Here is a 21,947-nt window from a genome sequence, read left to right on the forward strand (position 1 = left end):
CAGGCCAATGTTTTATTAGCATTTAACATTTATTGAACAGTCTAAAACTAAGTGACGTAATTTTAGCAACTATGGACGGGGGCAGCTCCTCCCCCTTCTGCAGATTAGCACAGTGGAGGAGTTCAATTTTTACCTGCTCCAGTACTGCGTCGGGTCTCCTCTGTTCTTCTTGACAGCCACACACTCTATGCATCCTTCTGGCTTCTGAGGCACGCCATGTGATTGGTAGAAGGAAGTATTCAGCATAGAGTGTGTGGCTGCCAGAACAGAAGAGACACAATGCATCGCTAGAGCAGGTAAAAGGTTACATTGCTCCAATGCGCTACTCTGCTATGTGACGAGACACTGCGTGTGTGTGTCGTGGGGGGGGGGGGGGGGGGGGGGTTTACCAGCCACATGGTGGTTTAAAGGGTGTGGATCCATGGTGCAGGCCCCACGCTAATTTTGTTGGGGGGAGGTGTGTCGTTGGTTATTGCTGCACCCCAGCTCAAACTGACAATGCTTCAATCAGAAACTGTCACCGGTGTGCTCCTCTGGAAGGCAGGGTGCCTTTGTTGTTTTGCCACTTACAATGATGCACATTTAAAGCTCTTAAGGGCCACATAAAATGTCGAGAAGGGCCACATTTGGCCCGTGAGCTTTGAACTTGACGCCTGGGCCTTAGACTGTGTACTGGAAAATGGCCAATGGGGGGGGGGGGGGGAGAGATAATGTCCATTTCCCAGCAAGTGGATAAGTCAAAGCTGGAGCCCACTAGCTGCAGTTGATCGATCCCAACAGTGGCACCTTATAGGGGTGGTTGCACTGCAGTGTTGCGATTGAGGAGCAATCGCAAAAGTGCTGCCTGCAGCATATCTGGAACGATCCTGAAACGATCGCATTTAACCTCCTTGGCGGTAACCCCGTAAGCCGCGCAGGAGGTTTTCTCAGGCCCTGCTGGGCCGATTTGTGTAATTTTTTTTGTGCTGGACGCAGCTAGCACTTTGCTAGCACACCGATCGCCGCCGCCCCTGCGCTCGATCGCCGCTATCTGCGCCGCCGTAGAGCCCCCCCCCCCTAGAGCCCTGCGCTGCCTGGCCTATCAGCGCCAGGCAGCGCTGAGGGGTGGATCGGGACTCCCTTAGACGTCATGACGTCGGTGACGTCACCCCGCCCCGTCGCCATGGCGACGGGGGAAGCCCTCCAGGAAATCCCGTTCCTTGAACGGGATTTCCTGATCGCCTATCGCCAGAGCCGATCGGAGGGGCTGGGGGGATGCCGCTGAGCAGCGGCTATCATGTAGCGAGCCCTATGCTTGCTACATGATTTTTTTTTTTTTTTAAAAAAGCAAAAAAACGGCAGCGCTGCCCCCCTGGCGGTTTTTAATATACCGCCAGGGAGGTTAAGGGATGCAGGGCCAAATCATGATCGCTCCGAGATTCATGTTTAGGATCGCAGGAATTGATGATTCCAGAAATCCTGAACGGTGTCTGATTTTTGGAAACCTCTGGTAGTGGGCCACAAGCCTCATTTACCCTTTCAGTCACTGATTCTGTCTTCTACTATAATAAGGATGAAATGAACTGTAATATATATCTCATCCTTGGTTGTCTTTAATGTAAAAGTGAAATATAAACTTACAATGATATCCTGAAAGGCCTGGTGCACACCAAAAACCGCTAGCAGATCCGCAAAATGCTAGCAGATTTTTAAACGCTTTTTCTTATTTTTCTGCAGCGTTTCAGCTAGCGTTTTGCGGTTTTGTGTAGCGGTTTTGGTATAGAAGATTTCATGTATTGTTACAGTAAAGCTGTTACTGAACAGCTACTGTAACAAAAAACGCCTGCAATCCGCTCTGAAGTGACGTTTTTCAGAGCGGTTTGCGTTTTTCCTATACTTAACATTGAGGCAGAAACGCATCCGCAATCCAAAATCTGCAGCAGCCCGGGAGTATGCGTTTCTGCAAAACGCCTCCCGCTCTGGTGTGCACCAGCCCATTGAAATACATTACCCTAGCGGATCCGCACCCGCAAGCGGATCGCAAACAGCAGCGGAAACGCTCCGGTGTGCACTAGGCCAAAGAGAAGCAGAGGTGTTTCATGAAAGCCTGGATGCTGTTTTTTTACCATGAATGTACAGGTGAAACTCCAAAAAATCAGAATATCGCGCAGAAGCCCATTTATTTCAGTAATTCGACATACAAGGTGAAAGTAATATATGAAATAAGAACCCTTTGTAGGTGATTTGGATGAATTAGCTGATTAGAGTCGGACACTTTGAGCTCAGAATATTAAACATTTTCACAATATTCTAATGGGCTGAGATTGTGATTTTGGGGTTCTCATAAGCTGTAAGCCAAAATCATCAACATTATAACAAATAAAGGCTGGAAATATCTCACTCTGCATGTAATGACTCTATTTCATATATTAGTTTCACCTTTTAAAGAAAACCTGTAACGTCAAAAAGTACCCTGGGGGGTACTCACCTCAGGTGGGGGAAGCCTCAGGGTCCTAATGAGGCTTCCCACGCCGTCCTCTGTCCCACGGGGGTCTCGCTGCAGCCCTCCGTACAGCGGCGATGTAAATATTTACCTTCCCGGCTCCTGCGCAGGCGCTGTGGCGGCTTTCGGCTCCGAAATAGGCGGAAATACCCGATGGCCGTCGGGTCTGCTCTACTGCGCAGGCGCAAGTCTCCGGCACTTGCGCAGTAGAGCGGACCTGACTGAGATCGGGTATTTCCGCCTACTTCGGAGCCGAAAGCCGCAACAGCGCCCCCGCTGGAGCCTGGAAAGGTAAATATTGATCAGGCTGTTGGGCCGCTGTTCGGAGGGCTGCAGCGAGACCCCCATGGGACAGAGGAGGACGGGGGAATCCTCACTAGGATCCGGAGGCTCCCCCCTCCCGAGGTGAGTACCCACCCCACGGAACTTTTTGATCTTACAGTCTCTTTAAGTTAAATTATTGAAATAAATGGACTTTTGCACAATATTCACATTTTTCGAGTTTCACCTTTACTTTCACTTTTATAAGACAAAATCAACATTACAGCAGGGCTGTGGAGTCGGTGTCGGAGCCTTTTTGGGTACCTGGAGTCGGAGTCAGTGGTTTCAATAAACTGAAGAGTCAGAGTCGGATGAGTTACAGATAAACTGAGCTGACTCACCTGATGATCGCCGCCCATCTGTGGGTGAATCTGGGGCATTTCTTCAAGCTTTGCCATCTGGGCAGCTGCTTCCACTGCATACTCACATCTTACCATAACGTTTCTTCATTAGGCTCAGCTGTCTACCAATAGAAGAAGTAAACAATAAATCATTCTCATATCCAACTCAGTGCGCTGCTGGTTTACCTAATGCTCTTGGCTTTTAGGGATCGTTCACACCTAAAATCACTAACCACTAGCAATATGTAGAGTGAACACAGCGCAGATGTACTCTTCTACGTGGATAGTAGGTTCCTCCACCCCTCCACCTGTATGCACTCAGTGTGGAGATAGAGCAAACAGGGAGGCTTTTAGTGGAGTATGCAAAAGTTTTATTGCTGGATAAAAAAGGGTATATACAGACGGTTCGAGGATAGGCACTTACTTCAAGAGGGAGATAAAGAACTTTTATCCCCTCATGACGGCATTTGCCGAAACTAGTCGGGACAGGAGCGGGCAATAAAGCTACAGGGTCGAGTTGAGGGGCCAGAGTACCACTACCTGTGGGAAGCGTTACCAGCCAGGAAAAGTGCCTATCCTCGAACCGTCTGTATATACCCTTTTTTATCCAGCAATAAAACTTTTGCATACTCCACTAAAAGCCTCCCTGTTTGCTCTATTTGCACACTGAGTGCATACAGGTGGAGGGGTGGAGGAACCTACTATCCACGTAGAAGAGTACATCTGCGCTGTGTTCACTCTACATATTTGACTATCTGGATGCAAAGATTCGTCCTCACACAGCAGCACTGCACTCATTTACTGTTGGGGCGCCACGCTTACCATATTGAACACTAGCAATATGCGGTAGCGTTTTCCGTGGATGATTTTTCCGCCATTTAACGCAGAAAAGTCACTGTACAAATTTGCGTTTTTGGAGCGATCGCGATTAGCGTTTCTATATATGCTAATGGTGATCGCTCCAAAATGGCTGGAAAAATGCAGCTAGTAACACATTTGCGATTAGTGATAATCGCGGAACGCCCTTGATTATCGCTAATTGCTCAAGTGTGAACACTGCCATATACTAAAATAGCATCAGCGTTTTTAAAAAGCGCTAGCGATTTAGCGATTAGCAGGAATCGCATGATTCCCGCAGAAGCAGTATTCATCACCTATCAGCTGCTTCTGTGGACCTGCAGAGATTAGCAAGCATCTTGCTCTCTTGAAGTTACAGGCCACCTGAAGCACAAGAAATATGGAGGCTGCCTGGCAGCACTGCTGATCTCTATGGCTGCAGTAGTGTCTGAATCACATGCCTGAAACAAGCATGTGGCTAATCCAATCACACTTCAGTCAGAGCGCTATACTGTATCTGCATGCTTGTTCAGGGTCTAAGGTTAAAAGAAATAGCGGCGGTGGATTAGCAGGACATTCATTGTTTAACAGTAAATATATGTCAGCCTCCATATTCCTCTCAGTTCAGGTTTCCTTTGAAGGATTGCTCAAATGCTGGGAAGAAATTACCATTCAACACTGAGCCCTAATCACAACAGTATTTTGTCAAAATTCAAGATTTCTCACAATTTACAGCAGAGTTTGCAAGCACTGCCACCTAGTGGCATAAGAATAGTGCTGACTCCAAAAACGAATTAGTGATCACAGCATAATATCAACAGAGAGGCCTGGTGCACCCGCTAGCAGATCCGCAAAATGCTAGCAGATTTTGAAACGCTTTTTCTTATTTTTCTGTAGCGTTTCAGCTAGCGTTTTGCGGTTTTGTGTAGCGGTTTTGGTGTAGTAGATTTCATGTATTGTTACAGTAAAGCTGTTACTGAACAGCTTCTGTAACAAAAACGCCTGCAAAACTGTTCTGAAGTGCCGTTTTTCAGAGCGGTTTGCGTTTTTCCTATACTTAACATTGAGGCAGAAACGCATCCGCAATCCAAAAAATGCCTCACCCCGGGAGTATGCGTTTCAGCAAAACGCCTCCCGCTCTGGTGTGAACCACCTCATTAAGATACATTGACCAAGCGTATCCGCAGCCGCAAGCGGCTGCAGAAACGCTGAAAATGCCACTCAGTGTGCACCAGCCCAGAGAGTGAGCAACTTATGGGCAGCAGGGCTGTGAAGTCGGAACAAAAACCTCCGACTCCAGGTACCCAAAATTGCTCCAACTCCTTGACTCCTGCATATGGGGGTCTATTTACAAAGTAGTGATTTATGAATGGATTACTATACTCCCTCCCTTCTCCCAATTTTGAAATTTCATCAGAGGGCAAAAAAGTATAATTCACTGGCAAACGGTCACAAAAACATCATGTATTCTCCTGTACAGGATCACATTATGACATGCTGAGAAACATCATGTTTTCCACTGGGCTATGGAGTCAGTACAAAATTCATCCAACTCCGACTCCTAAGTTTATGAAATCACAGACTCCAGCTCCAGGTACCCAGAAATTGCTCAGAGTCCTCGACTCCACAGCCCTGCTTTTCCAATTGAATCTGCCACATTGGAGACATTGGTGAGATGCATTCCCAGAACCCGCTTCCATCTCAGCAGCCATCAATTAAGCAGTGGTTGCCGAGATGGGGGTGGGGGCGTGGCAACGCAGATGGGAGTGGCCAGAGCCTCTGTGGCAGTTTTAGAAAAACTGGGATGGGCCATGGAAACGGGGACGTAGGTTTCCAAAGAGCTTCGGCAGTCTTCGGAAACATGGCCACGACTGCACTGGTGAAGAGGGAAGCTGAAGCATCACCCAATGACCTCAGATCAGGTACCCATTTAAAGGATACATCTGAGGAGGTTGAAAATAACAAACATTCACTTACCTGGGGCTTCATCCAGCCCCTGGCAACTGTTAAATTTACATTTTTACTCACAGGTTTCCTTAACAAGCCCTCCACAGCAGATAGCCTATCCTGATTCTATTACGGGATTTAAGGTGGTCATACACCAGGAGACTTGGAGGCCGATCGACTATCCGATTCAATTATAATCGGATCTGATGAAAATCATTGCTGCCAAGAGCAATTCCAATTGACGATGTTACCAATTTCGGGCCGAAATCGGCACATGTATCGACTGGACATGCTGCAAGATGTCGGGCCAACATGCTTGATCGAGTGTGTGGCAGTAACGGCGTGCAATATCAGGATGGGAAATGAAAAAGACGGAACCCCTGGAGCTGCCCCCCCCCCATGTAAAAGTGCCCTATGCAGTATACTTAGCCTGTTGGTGTCCACCGATGGCTCTGCGCTCAATCCTCTATCCATACACGGGCCCTACATGGTACCGGCGTTTACATGGGCACGTGTGTGACGTCACAGGCAGCCACTTGGGACGTGTGTATGGACGGAGCTCGGAGCCAGGGGTGGACAATGACAAGTAAAGTATGCTGCACCAGACACGGGGTTGGGGGGGTTTGGAGGCACATTTACACTAGGGGGACAGCGCCAAGACCAGCGAGTCGGCATCATTATTACACGATTACCGAGAGATCAGGAATATGATCGGGGTGTATGGGCAGGCAACAGATCTCTCTCCGATCAGATTCATTCAAAAAGAGATCTGTCTCTTGGTTGATCTGCTCATACATCGTCTGATGTATGGGCACCTTTAACCACTTGAGGACCGTAGGCTTATACCCCCCTAGTGACCAGGCTAAATTTTACAAATTAGGCCACTGCAGCTTTAAGGGCTCGCTGCAGGGCCGTACAACTCTGCACACCAGTGATTCCCCAGCTTTCTGTTGGTGGGCTCTGATTGCTGCTGGGATGTGTGTTTGTTTTTTGATCTATTTAGTTATTTTTAAATACATTTTGCCATTTTTTTTTTTATTAAATCACTGCCCTTCCCTTCCCCCGCCAGCCAATGATGGCGATCGGCTTTCATAGGCATTAGCCTATGACAGCCGATCGCCCCTGTGCCTCTAGAGGGGACAGCCGGGTGTCACGGCTGTCCCCAGTACACCGCTGCCGTAGATCGCAGCACTGTACAATGTAAATAGACGTCTAACAGTCTCCATTGGGAGACTGATGACGGAGCGGAGCTCCTGCAAAACCCCTCCGAGGACTTCACGCCAATTGCCGTGGAGCGGTCCTGGGACTGCCGCTGCGTTCACGCCAATTGCCGTGGAGCGGTCAGCAAGGGGTTAGAGACTCAGAAACGAAAAGTATACTAAATTTATACTTACCTGGGGCTTCCTCCAGACCCATCAGCATGGATCGCTCCCACGCCGCCGTCCTCCGCCGCCTCTATCGCCGGTACCGGGTCCCGTCACTTCGGCTAGTCAGGGCCAACCGGCGCAAGCGCAGTGCGCTCCCTCCGTAGTGCGCAGGTGCCGGCGAGACAGAGGGAGTACCTGCCCTTGCGTACAACTGGTCGCGTCTGGCGGAAGTGACGATACCCGGTACCGGCGATAGAGGCAGCGGAGGACAGCGGCTTGGGAGCGATCCATGCTGATGGGGCTGGACGGAGCCCCAGGTATGTATAAATGTATTATACTTTTTCATCTCTGAGTCCCTTTAAAGTGTCCCTAGAAATGATGTTATGATGCTGGGAAGGAAGGTCACCCTGAAGGAGACAGACCTAACAACAATCTTTAGCTGGAGCTGTGAACATACAGCAGCCTTTTATCTAATCCTCTGACTCTGCTGTGACGGCCAAGGTTCCATTTACTCTGTTATATAGTGTAAACACCGACATGAGCTGGCAAGGCTCCCTGGCACCTTATGAAAGGAATCCGGGCAATCATTTCCATAAGTAAATACCATCACTACCAGCCTAATGGGTTCTTGCTAGTTGTGTACACCTGGTCTGCTGAGATCTATGAGGCTGGCCGCTGCATGCTGAACTGCTACGTCTTTCTTCATCTCCAGGAGCTGCTATGGGCTGCACCATGTGCAGATGTCATTACATTAAAGCTATCTTCTTAAAGCAGAACTCCGGAGTAAAAGTAAAACTCCCACTATCACCACAGGCAGCAGAAGTTATAATAGAGAAAAAAAAAAACATAAAAAAACAACCACTTTTGCCATAAAATCCAGTCTCTGTTGGTTAGCCACATACCCATTTTGAAAAACTGCCATGGCAGTTTACTACCTTTGCAAATACTGCTAAGAGATATTGTCATCCATGGGTGGGAGGAGCCTTGTATTGTGGCCTAAGAGGTTCTCAGTTTCTACCTGTACCACTGAGCCAGCCTATAATACAGAAGTATTCTGCTTCTACCTGCACCACTGAGCCAGCCTATCACAGGAAGGTACTCTGCTTCTACCTGTGCAACTGAGCCGGCCTATCACAGAGAGGTGTTCTGATTCTACCTGTGCCAATGAGCCAGCCTATCACAGAGAGGTACTCTGCTTCTACCTGTGTCACTGAGCCAGCCTATCACAGAAAGGTGCTCTGCTTCTACCTGTGCCACTGAGCCAGCCTATCACATGGAGGTACTCTGCTTCTACCTGTGCCACTGAGCCAGCCTATCACAGAGAGGTACTCTGCTTCTACCTGTGCCACTGAGCCAGTCTATCATACAGAAGTACCCTGCTTCTACCTGTACCACTGAGCCAGACAATCACAGGGAGGTACTGTTTCTACCTGAGCCACTGAGCCAGCCTATCACAGAGAGGTACTCTGCTTCTATCTGTGCCATTAAACCAGCCTATCACATGGAGGTACTCTGCTTCTACCTGTGCCACTGAGCCAGCCTTTCACAGAGAGGTACTCTGCTTCTACCTGTGCCACTGAGCCAGCCTATCACAGAGAGGTACTCTGCTTCTACCTGTACCACTGAGCCAGCCTATCACATGGAGGTACTCTGCTTCTACCTGTGCCACTGAGCCAGCCTATCACAGAGAGGTACTCTGCTTCTACCTGTACCACTGAGCCAGCCTATCACAGAGAGGTACTCTGCTTCTACCTGTACCACTGAGCCAGCCTATCACAGAGAGGTACTCTGCTTCTACCTGTACCACTGAGTCAGTCTATCATACAGAAGTACTCTGCTTCTACCTGTGCCACTGAGCCAGCCTATCACATGGAGGTACTCTGCTTCTACCTGTGCCACTGAGCCAGCCTATCACATGGAGGTACTCTGCTTCTACCTGTGTCACTGAGCCAGCCTATCACAGAGAGGTACTCTGCTTCTACCTGTACCACTGAGCCAGCCTATCACAGAGAGGTACTCTGCTTCTACCCGTACCACTGATTCAGTCTATTATACAGAAGTACTCTGCTTCTACCTGTGCCACTGAGCCAGCCTATCACAGAGAGGTACTCTGCTTCTACCTGTACCACTGAGCCAGCCTATCACATGGAGGTACTCTGCTTCTACCTGTACCACTGAGCCAGCCTATCACAGAGAGGTACTCTGCTTCTACCTGTACCACTGAGTCAGCCTATCATACAGAAGTACTCTGCTTCTACCTGTACCACTGAGCCAGCCAATCACAGAGAGGTACTCTGCTTCTACCTGTACCACTGAGCCAGCCTATCACATGGAGGTACTCTGCTTCTACCTGTACCACTGAGCCAGCCTATCACAGAGAGGTACTCTGCTTCTACCTGTACCACTGAGTCAGCCTATCATACAGAAGTACTCTGCTTCTACCTGTACCACTGAGCCAGCCTATCACATGGAGGTACTCTGCTTCTACCTGTGCCACTGAGCCAGCCTATCACAGAGAGGTACTCTGCTTCTACCTGTACCACTGAGCCAGCCTATCACAGAGAGGTACTCTGCTTCTACCTGTACCACTGAGTCAGTCTATCATACAGAAGTACTCTGCTTCTACCTGTGCCACTGAGCCAGCCTATCACATGGAGGTACTCTGCTTCTACCTGTGCCACTGAGCCAGCCTATCACATGGAGGTACTCTGCTTCTACCTGTGTCACTGAGCCAGCCTATCACAGAGAGGTACTCTGCTTCTACCTGTACCACTGAGCCAGCCTATCACAGAGAGGTACTCTGCTTCTACCCGTACCACTGATTCAGTCTATTATACAGAAGTACTCTGCTTCTACCTGTGCCACTGAGCCAGCCTATCACAGAGAGGTACTCTGCTTCTACCTGTACCACTGAGCCAGCCTATCACATGGAGGTACTCTGCTTCTACCTGTACCACTGAGCCAGCCTATCACAGAGAGGTACTCTGCTTCTACCTGTACCACTGAGTCAGCCTATCATACAGAAGTACTCTGCTTCTACCTGTACCACTGAGCCAGCCAATCACAGAGAGGTACTCTGTTTCTACCTGAGCCACTGAGCTAGCCTACCACATGGGGGAGCTCCCAGTGTCACAGAAGCACAGACTAGTGTGACACGGCAGGAATGTGCACACAGCCCCACAGACTAGTGTGACACGGCAGGAATGTGCGCACAGCTCCAGTGATTTGTGCAGAGTCATGCTGTTCTCCTGGCTCTGTAAGTCACCTGTGCAGGGATTGTGCAATCCTGTGAGAATATTCCTCTCCCGGCCGCCTGCGGTGTAAAGTTTCACAATAATCAGCGGAACGCTCTGGTGATTACAGAACTCTGCGGTTAGAAACAGTAATTTATGCATAGCTGGAATACTTTATAAATGTCGTGTCACGGCCGAGCCAAAGAAAACTGCGCACCTGAAGGCTGTGGGTCAGACTCAGCCCAATGCAGGGCTAGATTATCGCATGGCAGAGTGAGCCAGACACTCAAGAGGCTACAGCAAACCTGAAGAGAATTGTGTGTGTAATACAGCTAGAACATTAGTAGCACAGATATGAGTCTCATATTGTTTCCAGCACAGGAAGTGTTAAACTTCAGTTGTTATCTATGCAAAAGAGCGTCTGTGAGCTATTAGACCCACTGGGTCGAGTACAGTCCTGTTTTCTGACGCACTTAAAGGGAAGGTTCAAGCAAAATAAAAAAATGAGTTTCACTTACCTGGGGCTTTTACCAGCCCCATGCAGCCATCCTGTGCCCTCGTAGTCACTCACTGCTGCTCCAGTCCCCCGCTGGCAGCTTGCCGACCTCGGAGGTCGGGGGCCGCATTGCGTACGTTTTTATGCATTCCCGCCAGTGCAGGAACATTAACACATACATTTTTACGCGTTACTGGTTTAATGCGTAAATTTTTACGCATTGAACCAGTAATGCGTAAAAATGTATGTGTTAATGTTCCTGCACTAGGGGGAATGCGTAAAATGTATGCAATGCGTCCCTCCGAGGTCGGCAAGCTGCCAGCGGGGGACTGGAGCAGCAGTGAGTGACTACGAGGGCACAGGATGGCTGCATGGGGCTGGTAAAAGCCCCAGGTAAGTGAAACTCATTTTTTTATTTTGCTTGGACATTCCCTTTAAACAGTGAAGTTTGGTGAGAGATGGCTTGAGATACGGTTTTACTGCAGGAAAGTTCAAAAGGTTGTTATTTCTGCTTTATTTTACACACAGTGTGGTTTGTACACTGCAACTATGACAGTATGATGTAACGTTATAAAAAAAAAAGCTATATAACAGAAAATAAAAATATGAGCCTCTTGTCTTTGCTACTAATGTTCCATTTATTATCCGTACTACACATACAATTCAATATATCAAACTTTTTTTTTTCACTTCAGGTTTGCTTCAAACAACAACTAAAGTGAAAGGTATATGGAGGCTGCCATATTTAATTCCTTCTAAGGGCTCTTTCACATCAGAGCTTGCGTTGGAGAACGCTCAAAGCATACGTTTTGTTGTATGCGTTTTGATATGCGTTGCACTGCAGTGAGTGTGCGTTTTTAATCCGTTTTCAATGCGTTACAGGACATAGAAAAACGCAGGTAATTTTTTTTTCTTTTAGTTTTCAACTTTCTACATTGTTCCTCTGTTGCATTCTGGGACTGATTGCCTGCGTTAACGGATTAAAAACGCGCATAGTGTGCGTTTTACATTGACTAACATTGTAACGCATAAAGCTAGCGTTGGCCAAAAAACTGCGCCTGGGTGCAGTGGAACGCAACGCACAAAAAGGCTGCGTTATATGTGAAAGCTAAAATGAAAGTCTATGGACTTTCATTTCACCTTGGGTAACGCAAACTTTATCCTTTGCGTTGAAACGCAGAAAATCTGCCCTAATGTGAAAGAGCCCTAAGCAATGCCAGTTGCCTGGCAGCCCTGCTGGTCTATTTGGCGGCAGCAGTGTCTGAATAACACCAGAAACAAGCATGCAGCAAATTTTGTGAGATCTGTCAATCATTTCAGAAACACCTGATCTGCTGCATGCTTGTTCAGGGGCTATGGCTGAAAGTATTAAAGACAATGGATCAGCATGACTGCCAGGCAACAGGTATTGCTTAAAAAGGAAATAAAAATGGCATCCTCCATATCCCTCTCACTTCAGTTGTCCTTTAAAGGAGTTGTCAGACATATCTGAATAAAATAAACGCTACTTACCCGAGGCTTCCTCCAGCCCCAAGCTCCCAGGACCTCCCTCGCCGCAGCTCTGCCCGCAGAACTTGCCTATCCAATCTTCGCAGCCCATTTAAAGTGCAACTCCGGGAGGAAAATATGTTTGAGGCCTGGATCCCACTACAAAGCGCAAACCACAATCACCAGTGTTTTTTAATAAGCGTTTTGTAAGTGATTTCATGAGCGTTTTGTAGCGATTTTTGTAGATATTTGAACAAGTGTAAGCTTTATGCCAGCGATTGTGTAGCGATTTGCGATTAGCGTTTTTTTTCGTCTGATTTTCTGATTGGTCCTTTTTAATAAATTTTAATTTTTTTACAGTGTGCAGTAATTTAAAAGCGCTAGCAAATCGCTCTGTATAGCGATTCATGAGCGATTACACCAGCGTTTATATACTTTACATTGCAGAAACGCTAACGCGAACGCCACCAAAATGCTGCATGTCCTGTGTTTGTGATTTTTCTAATGGAAATCGCTAGCGTGTTGAATCGCTCCCTAAACGCTCAAAAAATCACTCTGGCAGGGGTCACACTTGTCTTTCAGTTTCTACACTTTTCAGAAAACTGAAAGACAAATGTGACCTCTACCTTACAACAGCTAATGTAATTTATAGAGAAAACTGACAAATTGCGCAAGATGTCAGTTTTTTTTCTGCATGCGAAATCTGCATTAAAGTGTGACCTAGCTCATTGATTAACATGAGTTCTCAGTTGAAGTCAGTTTTTCTGTGCAGAAAACGCGTACGAAAGCCGGTAAGTGTGACCCCTGCCTCTTAGTTTTGATTAGACATAGTGCAAATGGAAACCGAAAGCGAAAAAAAATATATGATATAATGAATTGGTTGTGTACTATGAATAATTACTAGAAGATTAGCAGCAAAGAAAATATTCTCATATTTTTATTTTCAGGTATATAGTGTTTTTTCTAATATTGCATTATTCTATAATATGTGCAGATTACACAACACTCAGCATTCAAAATGAGTCTTTCAGAGCAGTCTGTGAAGTAATAAACTCTCCTCTAGCAGAGAAAAAGTAAACAGTTCAATTACAGTTGAGATAATAAAAGTCAGATAACAGCCCTCTCCAAGACTAAGTTAGGCCCAGTGCACACCGAGCGGTTTTTGGAGCGATCCGCCGGCCGCATCCGCCTAGAAAAATGCTTGGCTAATGTATTGCAATGGGATGGTGCACACCGGCGGTTTGAGGTTTTTGCCAAGCCGCAAACGCGCCTCCTGCTGCGCGTTTGCGGTTTGCTAAAAAACCTCAAACCACCGGTGTGCACCACACATTGAAATACAATAGCCATGCGTTTTCACTGGCTGATGCGGCTGGTGGATCGCATACAAAATCCGCTTGGTGTGCACCCGGCCAAATATCTGCTCTCTGCTCCCAAAACCGCTAGCGTTTTGACGATCTGCTAGCGGTTTTGGTGTGCACTGGGCCTAAGTCAGAGAGCTTAATAGCTTTTTTGCATAGAGATAACAACTGGAGTTTCTCAACTCTTCCTGTACTGGAAACAATTAGACAGATGTATCTGATCTTAATGTTTTATTTCTTAGCTGTACTACACATACAAATCATAATATCATCATTTTTTTTCGCTTCAGTGTTTCTTTAAACACTGTATTAAAGGAAAGGTTCAGGGAGGGTGGAGGAAAAATAAAAATCAATTTCCACTTACCTGGGGCTTCCTCCAGCCCGTGGCAGGCAGTAGGTGCCCTCGCCGCCGCTCCGCAGGCTCCCGGTGGTCTCCGGTGGCCGACCCGACCTGGCCAGGCCGTAGTTCTGCGCATGCGCAGTACAGCCCGGCGGACGTCCGATGACGTCAGAGCGCCGGCGTGGGACGCAGAAGTACCAGGACTTGGAGCGCAGAAGATCCCGACCTGGCAGCCGGCCTGGCCAGGTCGGGTCGGCCACCGGGAGCCTGCGGAGCGGCGGCGAGGGCACCTCCTGCCTGCCACGGGCTGGAGGAAGCCCCAGGTAAGTGGAAATTGATTTTTATTTTTCCTACACCCTCCCTGAACCTTCACTTTAACAGCAGACAGAGCACAACAAGGTACACGACATGTTTCGGGCGGAGCCCGTTTTGATTAGCGTAGTGAGGGGTTACAGCTTCTTTTGGGTTTTTATGGCTGTCCTGAGTCCCTATCTGTGACAATTTCCATCACTACAGCTATGTACAGACTTTCAACTTTTCTTACTCTTAAAGGATATCCGAAGTGACAGGAATTTCTTATCAGTGAGGGTCACACTGTAGTCACTTCCTGTCTGAGTCAGAACTGAGTCAGCCACTTACATACCTGATATTTAACTCTTTCAGGCAGAGAAAGAAAAAAAAGGAACACAGCCTAGTTATTTGTGTGATAGTCACTGCATACACAAATGTCTATCTCATCATGTCACATGTCACTTCGGGTATCTAGCTGAAAAAAAATGACTTAGATAGCCACCTATATAGAAGGAAAGCTCTGAATGCCATAGAACCTTTCTGATCCTCTCTCCATCCCTTCGTTCCACTGCTGGGCCTCGATGAAGTTCTTCCACCAGCTTGGTCGAATACCAGGCTCGGTCCTTGGCCCCCTACTGTTCTCCCTATACACATCCTCCATTGGCAAGGTTATCTCCTCCATGGTTTTTAACTATCATCTGTATGCAGATGACACCCAGATCTACCTCCACACCCCTGACATATCCACCACTACCATGGACAAGGTCTCCTCCTGCCTATCAGCCATCTCCTCCTGGATGTCCGCTAGGTTCCTGAAACCAAACCTAGACTAAACGGAATTTTGATCTTCCCACCCCGGCAATCCCTAAATCTCCCAGATGTGAATTGCCCTACCTCTCAAGCCCGCTGTCTGGGTGTCACCCTGGACTCCGCACTCTCCTTCACTCCCCACATCCAAAACCTCACAAAGTCCTGCAACTTCCACCTTCGTAACATCTGCAAGATCCGCCCTTTCCTGACCTCTGCCACCACCAAACTCCTCATCCATGCCCTCATAATTTCCCTGTGTAACAAGTATGAAAGATATGGTGTGGCACTTCCCACAGTATTGCTCGGTGAGCTAGTTCGTTCACACAGGTAAATTTCCTTCTGCTCTCCTACGAAATCCACCGTTTGTAACAGGAATAGTCACTCAGATGTGTGCTCCGCACAAATACATACAGAAAACTGGCAAAATCTTTCAAAAAAGAAACAGCAATGAAGTCCGTGCACCTTCCGTCTTGATAAACAGTGTATATTTGCAAAAATAGTGGCAATTCACATTTTCAATACAAACTTCCAGATGTGACATATGTCAATCAAACATTGTGTGGAATAAGCGCTAGGCTTAGCTTACATGTCCCCCAGCGTGGAGCAGGATGAGCCGTGTGGAGGTGGGTGTCAGGCACTGGGTGGAAGAGCGACGGCCGTTTCGCGTCTAAATGACGCTTGGTCACGCAGCGAAGCACGGCAGACCCATCAGAATTTGCACGCCGCACACTCGCACGCGATTCGTCGGTAATGTAACTAAATAGGAAAACCGCAAGTGTCTTAGTCTTGCGGTTTTCCATGCGTTTTCGTTTACAAATCCATGTCAATGCATGCCGGTATTGGCATGGTTAAAATCGCATAGTGCAAATCTCGAGCGATTCCGCGTGAAAAACCGCATGCAAACGCTAACGAAACCACACCCGCATGCGGATTCGTTAGCCCGATTTCCGCGACAAAATTGCGCCGCAATAGTGGAAACGGGCCCTTAGAGGACAGATTCAATTGTTTATCTCAGCTTATTTTCATTTCAGGTTGCAAACCTGTGTCCCGAATGTGCTTATTAGGTTAAAGGCATGTACACATAAATTATCATGAGACTTCAGTCCCTCAGCCAGTGCTGACAGGATATAATGTTATAGGAGTGCTATGCTACCATCTAGTGGAAGGTTCTTATATTGCACATGGATTCACTAACCTCCCAAAGGTGCTCTTATTCTGTTGTTTTAAATTTGTTTGTTTTTATAATTACCGTCTATTCCAGCGTATAAGATGACCCCCAACTTTTCCTGTTAAAATATAGAATTTGAGATATACTCGCCGTATAAGACTACTCCTCTGCCAATGCGCACCAAATAAAAATAAAAAAAAACATCATATACTGGTGCCATGTATGAAGATAATGGTGCTGTACTGTATATGGTACCCTTGTATAACAGTATGTAGGCGATTGACTGGTTGGATTGGTCAACTCTCCCTGAGCGGATTGGTCAGCTCTCCTTGTCTACCTGTTTATCAAAGCAGTATGGAAGAATAGATCGTGCTGTGCCCATAAAACACGCCTCTTTCACCCTTCTGGTCCCACCCTTGTATCCTATTTACCTCCTTCTCTGCCTCTCAGATCTCGCACATGTGCACCTGCGCCGCTTCACTACAGTCCTCAGCAGCGAGATCTGGGAGGCGGTAACAGGTTAGGCCGTATCACCCGGCATCAATGACACCTGGCGTATAAGACGACCCCTGAGTTTTCAGCAGATTTTCAAGGGTTAAAAAGTAGTCTTATACGCCACAATATACAGTAGTAACACTAAAAGGTCCACATTAACTTTCACATTAGCCATACATATTTTTAGTGTTGAGGCCTTCGTTTTACCGTTATTTCCATTATAATTTTGAATGTATTTACAGTGGCTTGCAAAAGTATTCGGCCCCCTTGAAGTTTTCCACATTTTGTCACATTACTGCCACAAACATAAATCAGTTATATTGGAATTCCACGTGAAAGACCAATACAAAGTGGTGTACACGTGAGAAGTGGAACGGAAATCATACATCACTCCAAACATTTTTCACAAATAAATAACTGTAAAGTGGGGTGTGCGTAATTATTCAGCCCTCTGAGGCAATACTTTGTAGAACCACCTTTTGCTGCAATTACAGCTGCCAGTCTTTTAGGGTATGTCTCTACCAGCTTTGCACATCCACAGACTGAAATCCTTGCCCATTCTTCTTTGCAAAACAGCTCCAGCTCAGTCAGATTAGATGGACAGCGTTTGTGAACAGCAGTTTTCAGATCTTGCCAGATTTTCGATTGGATTTAGATCTGGACTTTGACTGGGCCATTCTAACACATAGATATGTTTTGTTTTAAACCATCCATTGTTGCCCTGGCTTTATGTTTAGGGTCATTGTCCTGCTGGAAGGTGAACCTCCGCCCCAGTCTCAAGTCTTTCGCAGTCTCCAAGAGGTTTTCTTCCAAGTTTGCCTTGTATTTGGCTCCATCCATCTTCCCATTAACTCTGACCAGCTTCCCTGTCCCTGCTGAAGAGAAGCACCCCCAGAGCAGGATACTACCACCCCCATATTTGACAGTGGGGATGGTGTGTTCAGAGTGATGTGCAGTGTTAGTTTTCCGCCACACATAGCGTTTTGCATTTTGGCCAAAAAATTCAGTTTTGGTCTCATCTGACCAGAGCACCTTCTTCCACATGTTTGCCGTGTCCCCCACATGGCTTGTGGCAAACTGCAAACGGGACTTCTTATGCTTTTCTGTTAACAATGGCTTTCTTCTTGCCACTCTTCCAAAAAGGCCCATTTTGTGCAGTCTGCAGTGCACGACTAATAGTTGTCCTATGGACAGATTCCCCCACCTGAGCTGTAGATCTCTGCAGTTCGTCCAGAGTCACCATGGGCCTCTTGGCTACATTTCTGATCAACGCTCTGCTTGTTCGGCCTGTAAGTTTAGGTGGACGGCCTTATCTTGGTAGGCTTACAGTTGTGCCATACGCCTTCCATTTCTGAATGATCGTTTGAACAGTGCTCCGTGGGATGTTCAAGGCTTTGGAAATCTTTTTGTAGCCTAAGCCTGCTTTAAATTTCTCAATAACGTTGTACCTGACCTGTCTGGTGTGTTCTTTGGACTTAATGGTGTTGTTGCTCCCAATATTCTCTACACATGTGCACTCTATTTAGTCATTAGCACTCATCAGGCAATGTCTATGGCAACTGACTGCACTCGGACCAAAGGGGGCTGAATAATTACGCACACTACGCTCTGCAGTTATTGATTTGTAAAAAATGTTTGGAATCATGTATGATTTTTGTTTCACTTCTCACGTGTACACCACCTTGTATTGGTCTTTCATGTAAAGTTCCAATAAAATTGATTCACGTTTGTCGCAGTAATACAGCAAAATGTGGAAAACTTCAAGGGGGCCGAATACTTTTGCAAGACCCTGTATTTAATATACTCTGCAGTTTTTTTGAATAGTTTTCATATATGCACGACCTGGCCGCGCACATGCTCCCGCCACTGGGAACGTTCTGCCCCTACGCAGTACTGGAATGCTTCTAGCGACAGGAGTACCACATGGGAGCGTGCATGACCGGACTACGCTGACCGGACCCGACTAGAGGATTTTCCGGGGCTAGTTGCGGACAAACCAGGGGGCGGCAGAGGTCGGGATAGGCCTGGAGGAGGCCTCAGGTATGTATATTTTTTTCTTAAGTGCCCAACTCAGGTACACTTTAAGATATTCACCTAAGCAAAGGGAATGCTATGGATCCCTTCCAGAGCCATTACAGTCCTCTTTCCATGCCCTCTTTTCAGTGGGTCAACCCCCTCCATTGAAAGTTATTCGATCGATTGGTCCAATATGCCTCTGGAAATACTCACGCCCCCAAGTACCGTATAAACCGTCATAAAAGATGATTTTTTAAAGTGAACCAGAGATGAAAATAATCTAATGAGATAAACAATTGGATCTGTCCTTCTACTCCTAAAAATTACTCTTTTAGATATCTAAAGGTTTTATTTCATGTACAAACATTTACAAAACAGATTTAGGCCTCGTTCACATTGCGCTCCGTCCGCGTGTCGGTCTGCGTTGGGTGGGTTTTGTGGAGTTTATTTTTCTCTGATTCCTGGCGATCACCTGCGTGGTTTTTTTTTAACCGCTTCTAAGCGGTTTTGCAGAGTGATTGCGTTTTTTCACTTTCAACGTTATTCTTCTACAGAACTGTTTGATCCGGAAAAGAATAAATACAATGTATTTATTCTTAAAAATGCTCACGCAATTGCTGCACCAAGCGATTTTGTGAGCGTTTGCGTTTTTCCTATACCTTCCATTGAGGCAAAAGCCCCTCAAAAATTGCCCATGCAGCGCTTTTCTGAGCGGATCGGAAACGAACCACTCAGATGTGAACTTTCTCATAGAGAATCATTGCACAAGCGCTTTCAGGGCAATTTTGAAAATCGCCAGCGCTTAAAAAATGACTAAAACGCCCCTAGTGTTTACGAGCCCTCAATGTTGCATAGTCTCTGCTCAATTGCAGTGTCTCAAGAGTCCCAGAGTGCAAATACATGATCTTTTCCCCCACAGTAAAAAGCCCAGGTATCTGTTTAAGAAAGTGTTTTATAGCTGTAATTTATCAGTGAGCCGACTGAGACCTGACTGGAGAAAAACTGTCAGTTCCACAGCGAATTGCACACTCTTTCAGGCAGGGAAAAAGAAAAGGAGCACAGCATAAGTGTCTGTATGCTTGCCACTGCATAGGCACATGTCTATTTCATCATGTCACAGTCACATGTCATCTGGTACACTTTAACCCTTAGAAATCTTCTGAAAATTCAGGGGTCGTATTATACGCCGAGTGTCAGCTAGTAGGGAGGGTGCCGGGTGTTAGGCAGAGCTTTAAATTACCTGATGCTGCAGTCATCGGGTGAAAAGAAAAATAGATCGAGCTCGCGTTTAAAAAAAGAAAAAAAACTTTTTGTAATAGCATCTTGCGAGGAGCGCCTCGCACAGGTAGCAGTGCGGGTCACCTGACTGGTGACGTGTGCGCTCCACTGATGACGCTCACGCAGGAAGATTGCCGGGATGTATTGTGGAGCGCACACCTCACCAGTCAGGTGACCCCAGAAGCTGCACTGCTTCCTGCGCGAGCCTCTGCTCGCAAGAAGCTATTACAACAAGTTGTTTGGGTTTTTTTTTAAAGGGGCTCCGAGCACCTCTCATGGGTATGCCTTTAAGACTCTGACCAGTACTGCAAAGTATTTAAACATGCATACATTTCTGTAGCTTGTACTCGCCTCTTTCATTTGATGCCTGAATCACCGTTCTACACCAAATAGTTTTCGTTCAATTTCAATTTAAATTTCGCGACTGCCATCTTAGCTATGTTATAACTTCCGGGTCACCCCTTTCTTCTCTGTTAGAGAAGTGCATCACTGAATGAAGCAGGAAGTGACATGCATGGTCATTGCAAGAGGCTCCTCCAGAAGGGTCATAGCACGACTTTGTTGGAAGTCGTCTGGCTTAAAGGCATGCCCATGAGAGGTGCTCGGAGTCCCTTTAAACGGAGAGTTTGATCTACTATCCTTTTCACCAGATAACTGCAGCATCAGGTCATTTAAAGCTATGCCTGACACCCGGCATTCTCACACTGTCACTACTCACTATTTTATTTATTTATATAGCGCCGACATATTACGCCGCGCTGTACAGAGTATATAGTCTTGTCACTGTCCTCAGAGGGGCTCACAGTCTAATCCCTAGTTATATGTCTTTGTATTGTGTAGTGTATGTACCATTGTCTAGGGACAATTTAGGGGGAAGGCAATTAACTTATCTACATGTTTTTGGCATGTGGGAGGAAACCAGAGTGCCCAGAGGAAACCCATGCAGACACGGGGAGAACATACAAACTCCTTGCAGATAGTGCCCTGGCTGGGAGACCCAGCAATTGCAAGGCGAGAGCGCTAACCACTACGCCACCGTGTTGCCCACTACTGGGGAAGTCTTATACAGCGAGTATACCCTGAACTATATATTTTAACTGGAAAAGTTGAGGGTCGTCTTATACGCCTAGTCGCCTTATACGCAGGAATAGACGGTATTTCTAATTTTAAAATGTTAATATGAAGAAAAATGAACCAGGATAGAAAGGACCAGTGTGGTTTGTTGTTTATAAAACAACATATTTTTCTTATGAAATATTTATGGTTTGCGTGACTAGGGGTGTGACAGGGGCGTAATCAGGGGTGTGGCTTAAAGAGTCTGAAGTGAAATTTTTTTTGCTACATTTACCTTTTCATTCGCTTCAGTACTCTCACCAGCGCTAAACCGCCGCATCCCGCCGAAAAACAAGGGCTGCAGACCCCCCAAAACCTGGGGGGGGGGACTAAGGCCAGCGCTTCCTGGAAGAGGCAGAGCTCTCTGCTGCAGTTCTGCCTCTTCTGATGTCAATCGTGGCGGATCGCCGCCTCTCCCCGCCCCTCTCACTCTTCCTTCACAGAGAGGGGCGGGGAGAGGCGGAGATCCGAGCAGAGATTGATGACAGGAGAGGCAGAGCTACAGCTCATAGCTCAGCCTCTCAGGGCAGCACAATCCACGACCAAGTTGGTGGTGAATGTTTGCC

General features: G+C 46.9%; 2 protein-coding genes across 3 annotated transcripts in view; one reads left to right on the forward strand and one right to left on the reverse strand.

Moving 5' to 3' along the window:
* The window catches only part of ARHGEF17 (Rho guanine nucleotide exchange factor 17), a 371,957-nt gene that overhangs the window by 348,544 nt on the left and 1,466 nt on the right, over window positions 1-21,947 (reverse strand). For both annotated transcript variants that reach the window (XM_068266634.1, XM_068266632.1), the window contains exon 2: window positions 3,145-3,266. The gene's annotated coding sequence lies outside the window, so the exon portion shown is untranslated. The remainder of the gene's footprint in view (window positions 1-3,144; window positions 3,267-21,947) is intronic.
* The window catches only part of UVRAG (UV radiation resistance associated), a 300,947-nt gene continuing 284,873 nt past the window's right edge, over window positions 5,874-21,947 (forward strand). The window contains exon 1 of the mRNA XM_068266640.1: window positions 5,874-5,903. Coding sequence (XP_068122741.1) covers window positions 5,889-5,903 — 15 coding nt within the window. The 5' untranslated portion in view covers window positions 5,874-5,888. The remainder of the gene's footprint in view (window positions 5,904-21,947) is intronic.

Source organism: Hyperolius riggenbachi, chromosome 2, assembly GCF_040937935.1.
Source record: "Hyperolius riggenbachi isolate aHypRig1 chromosome 2, aHypRig1.pri, whole genome shotgun sequence".
NCBI classification, from domain to species: domain Eukaryota; kingdom Metazoa; phylum Chordata; class Amphibia; order Anura; family Hyperoliidae; genus Hyperolius; species Hyperolius riggenbachi.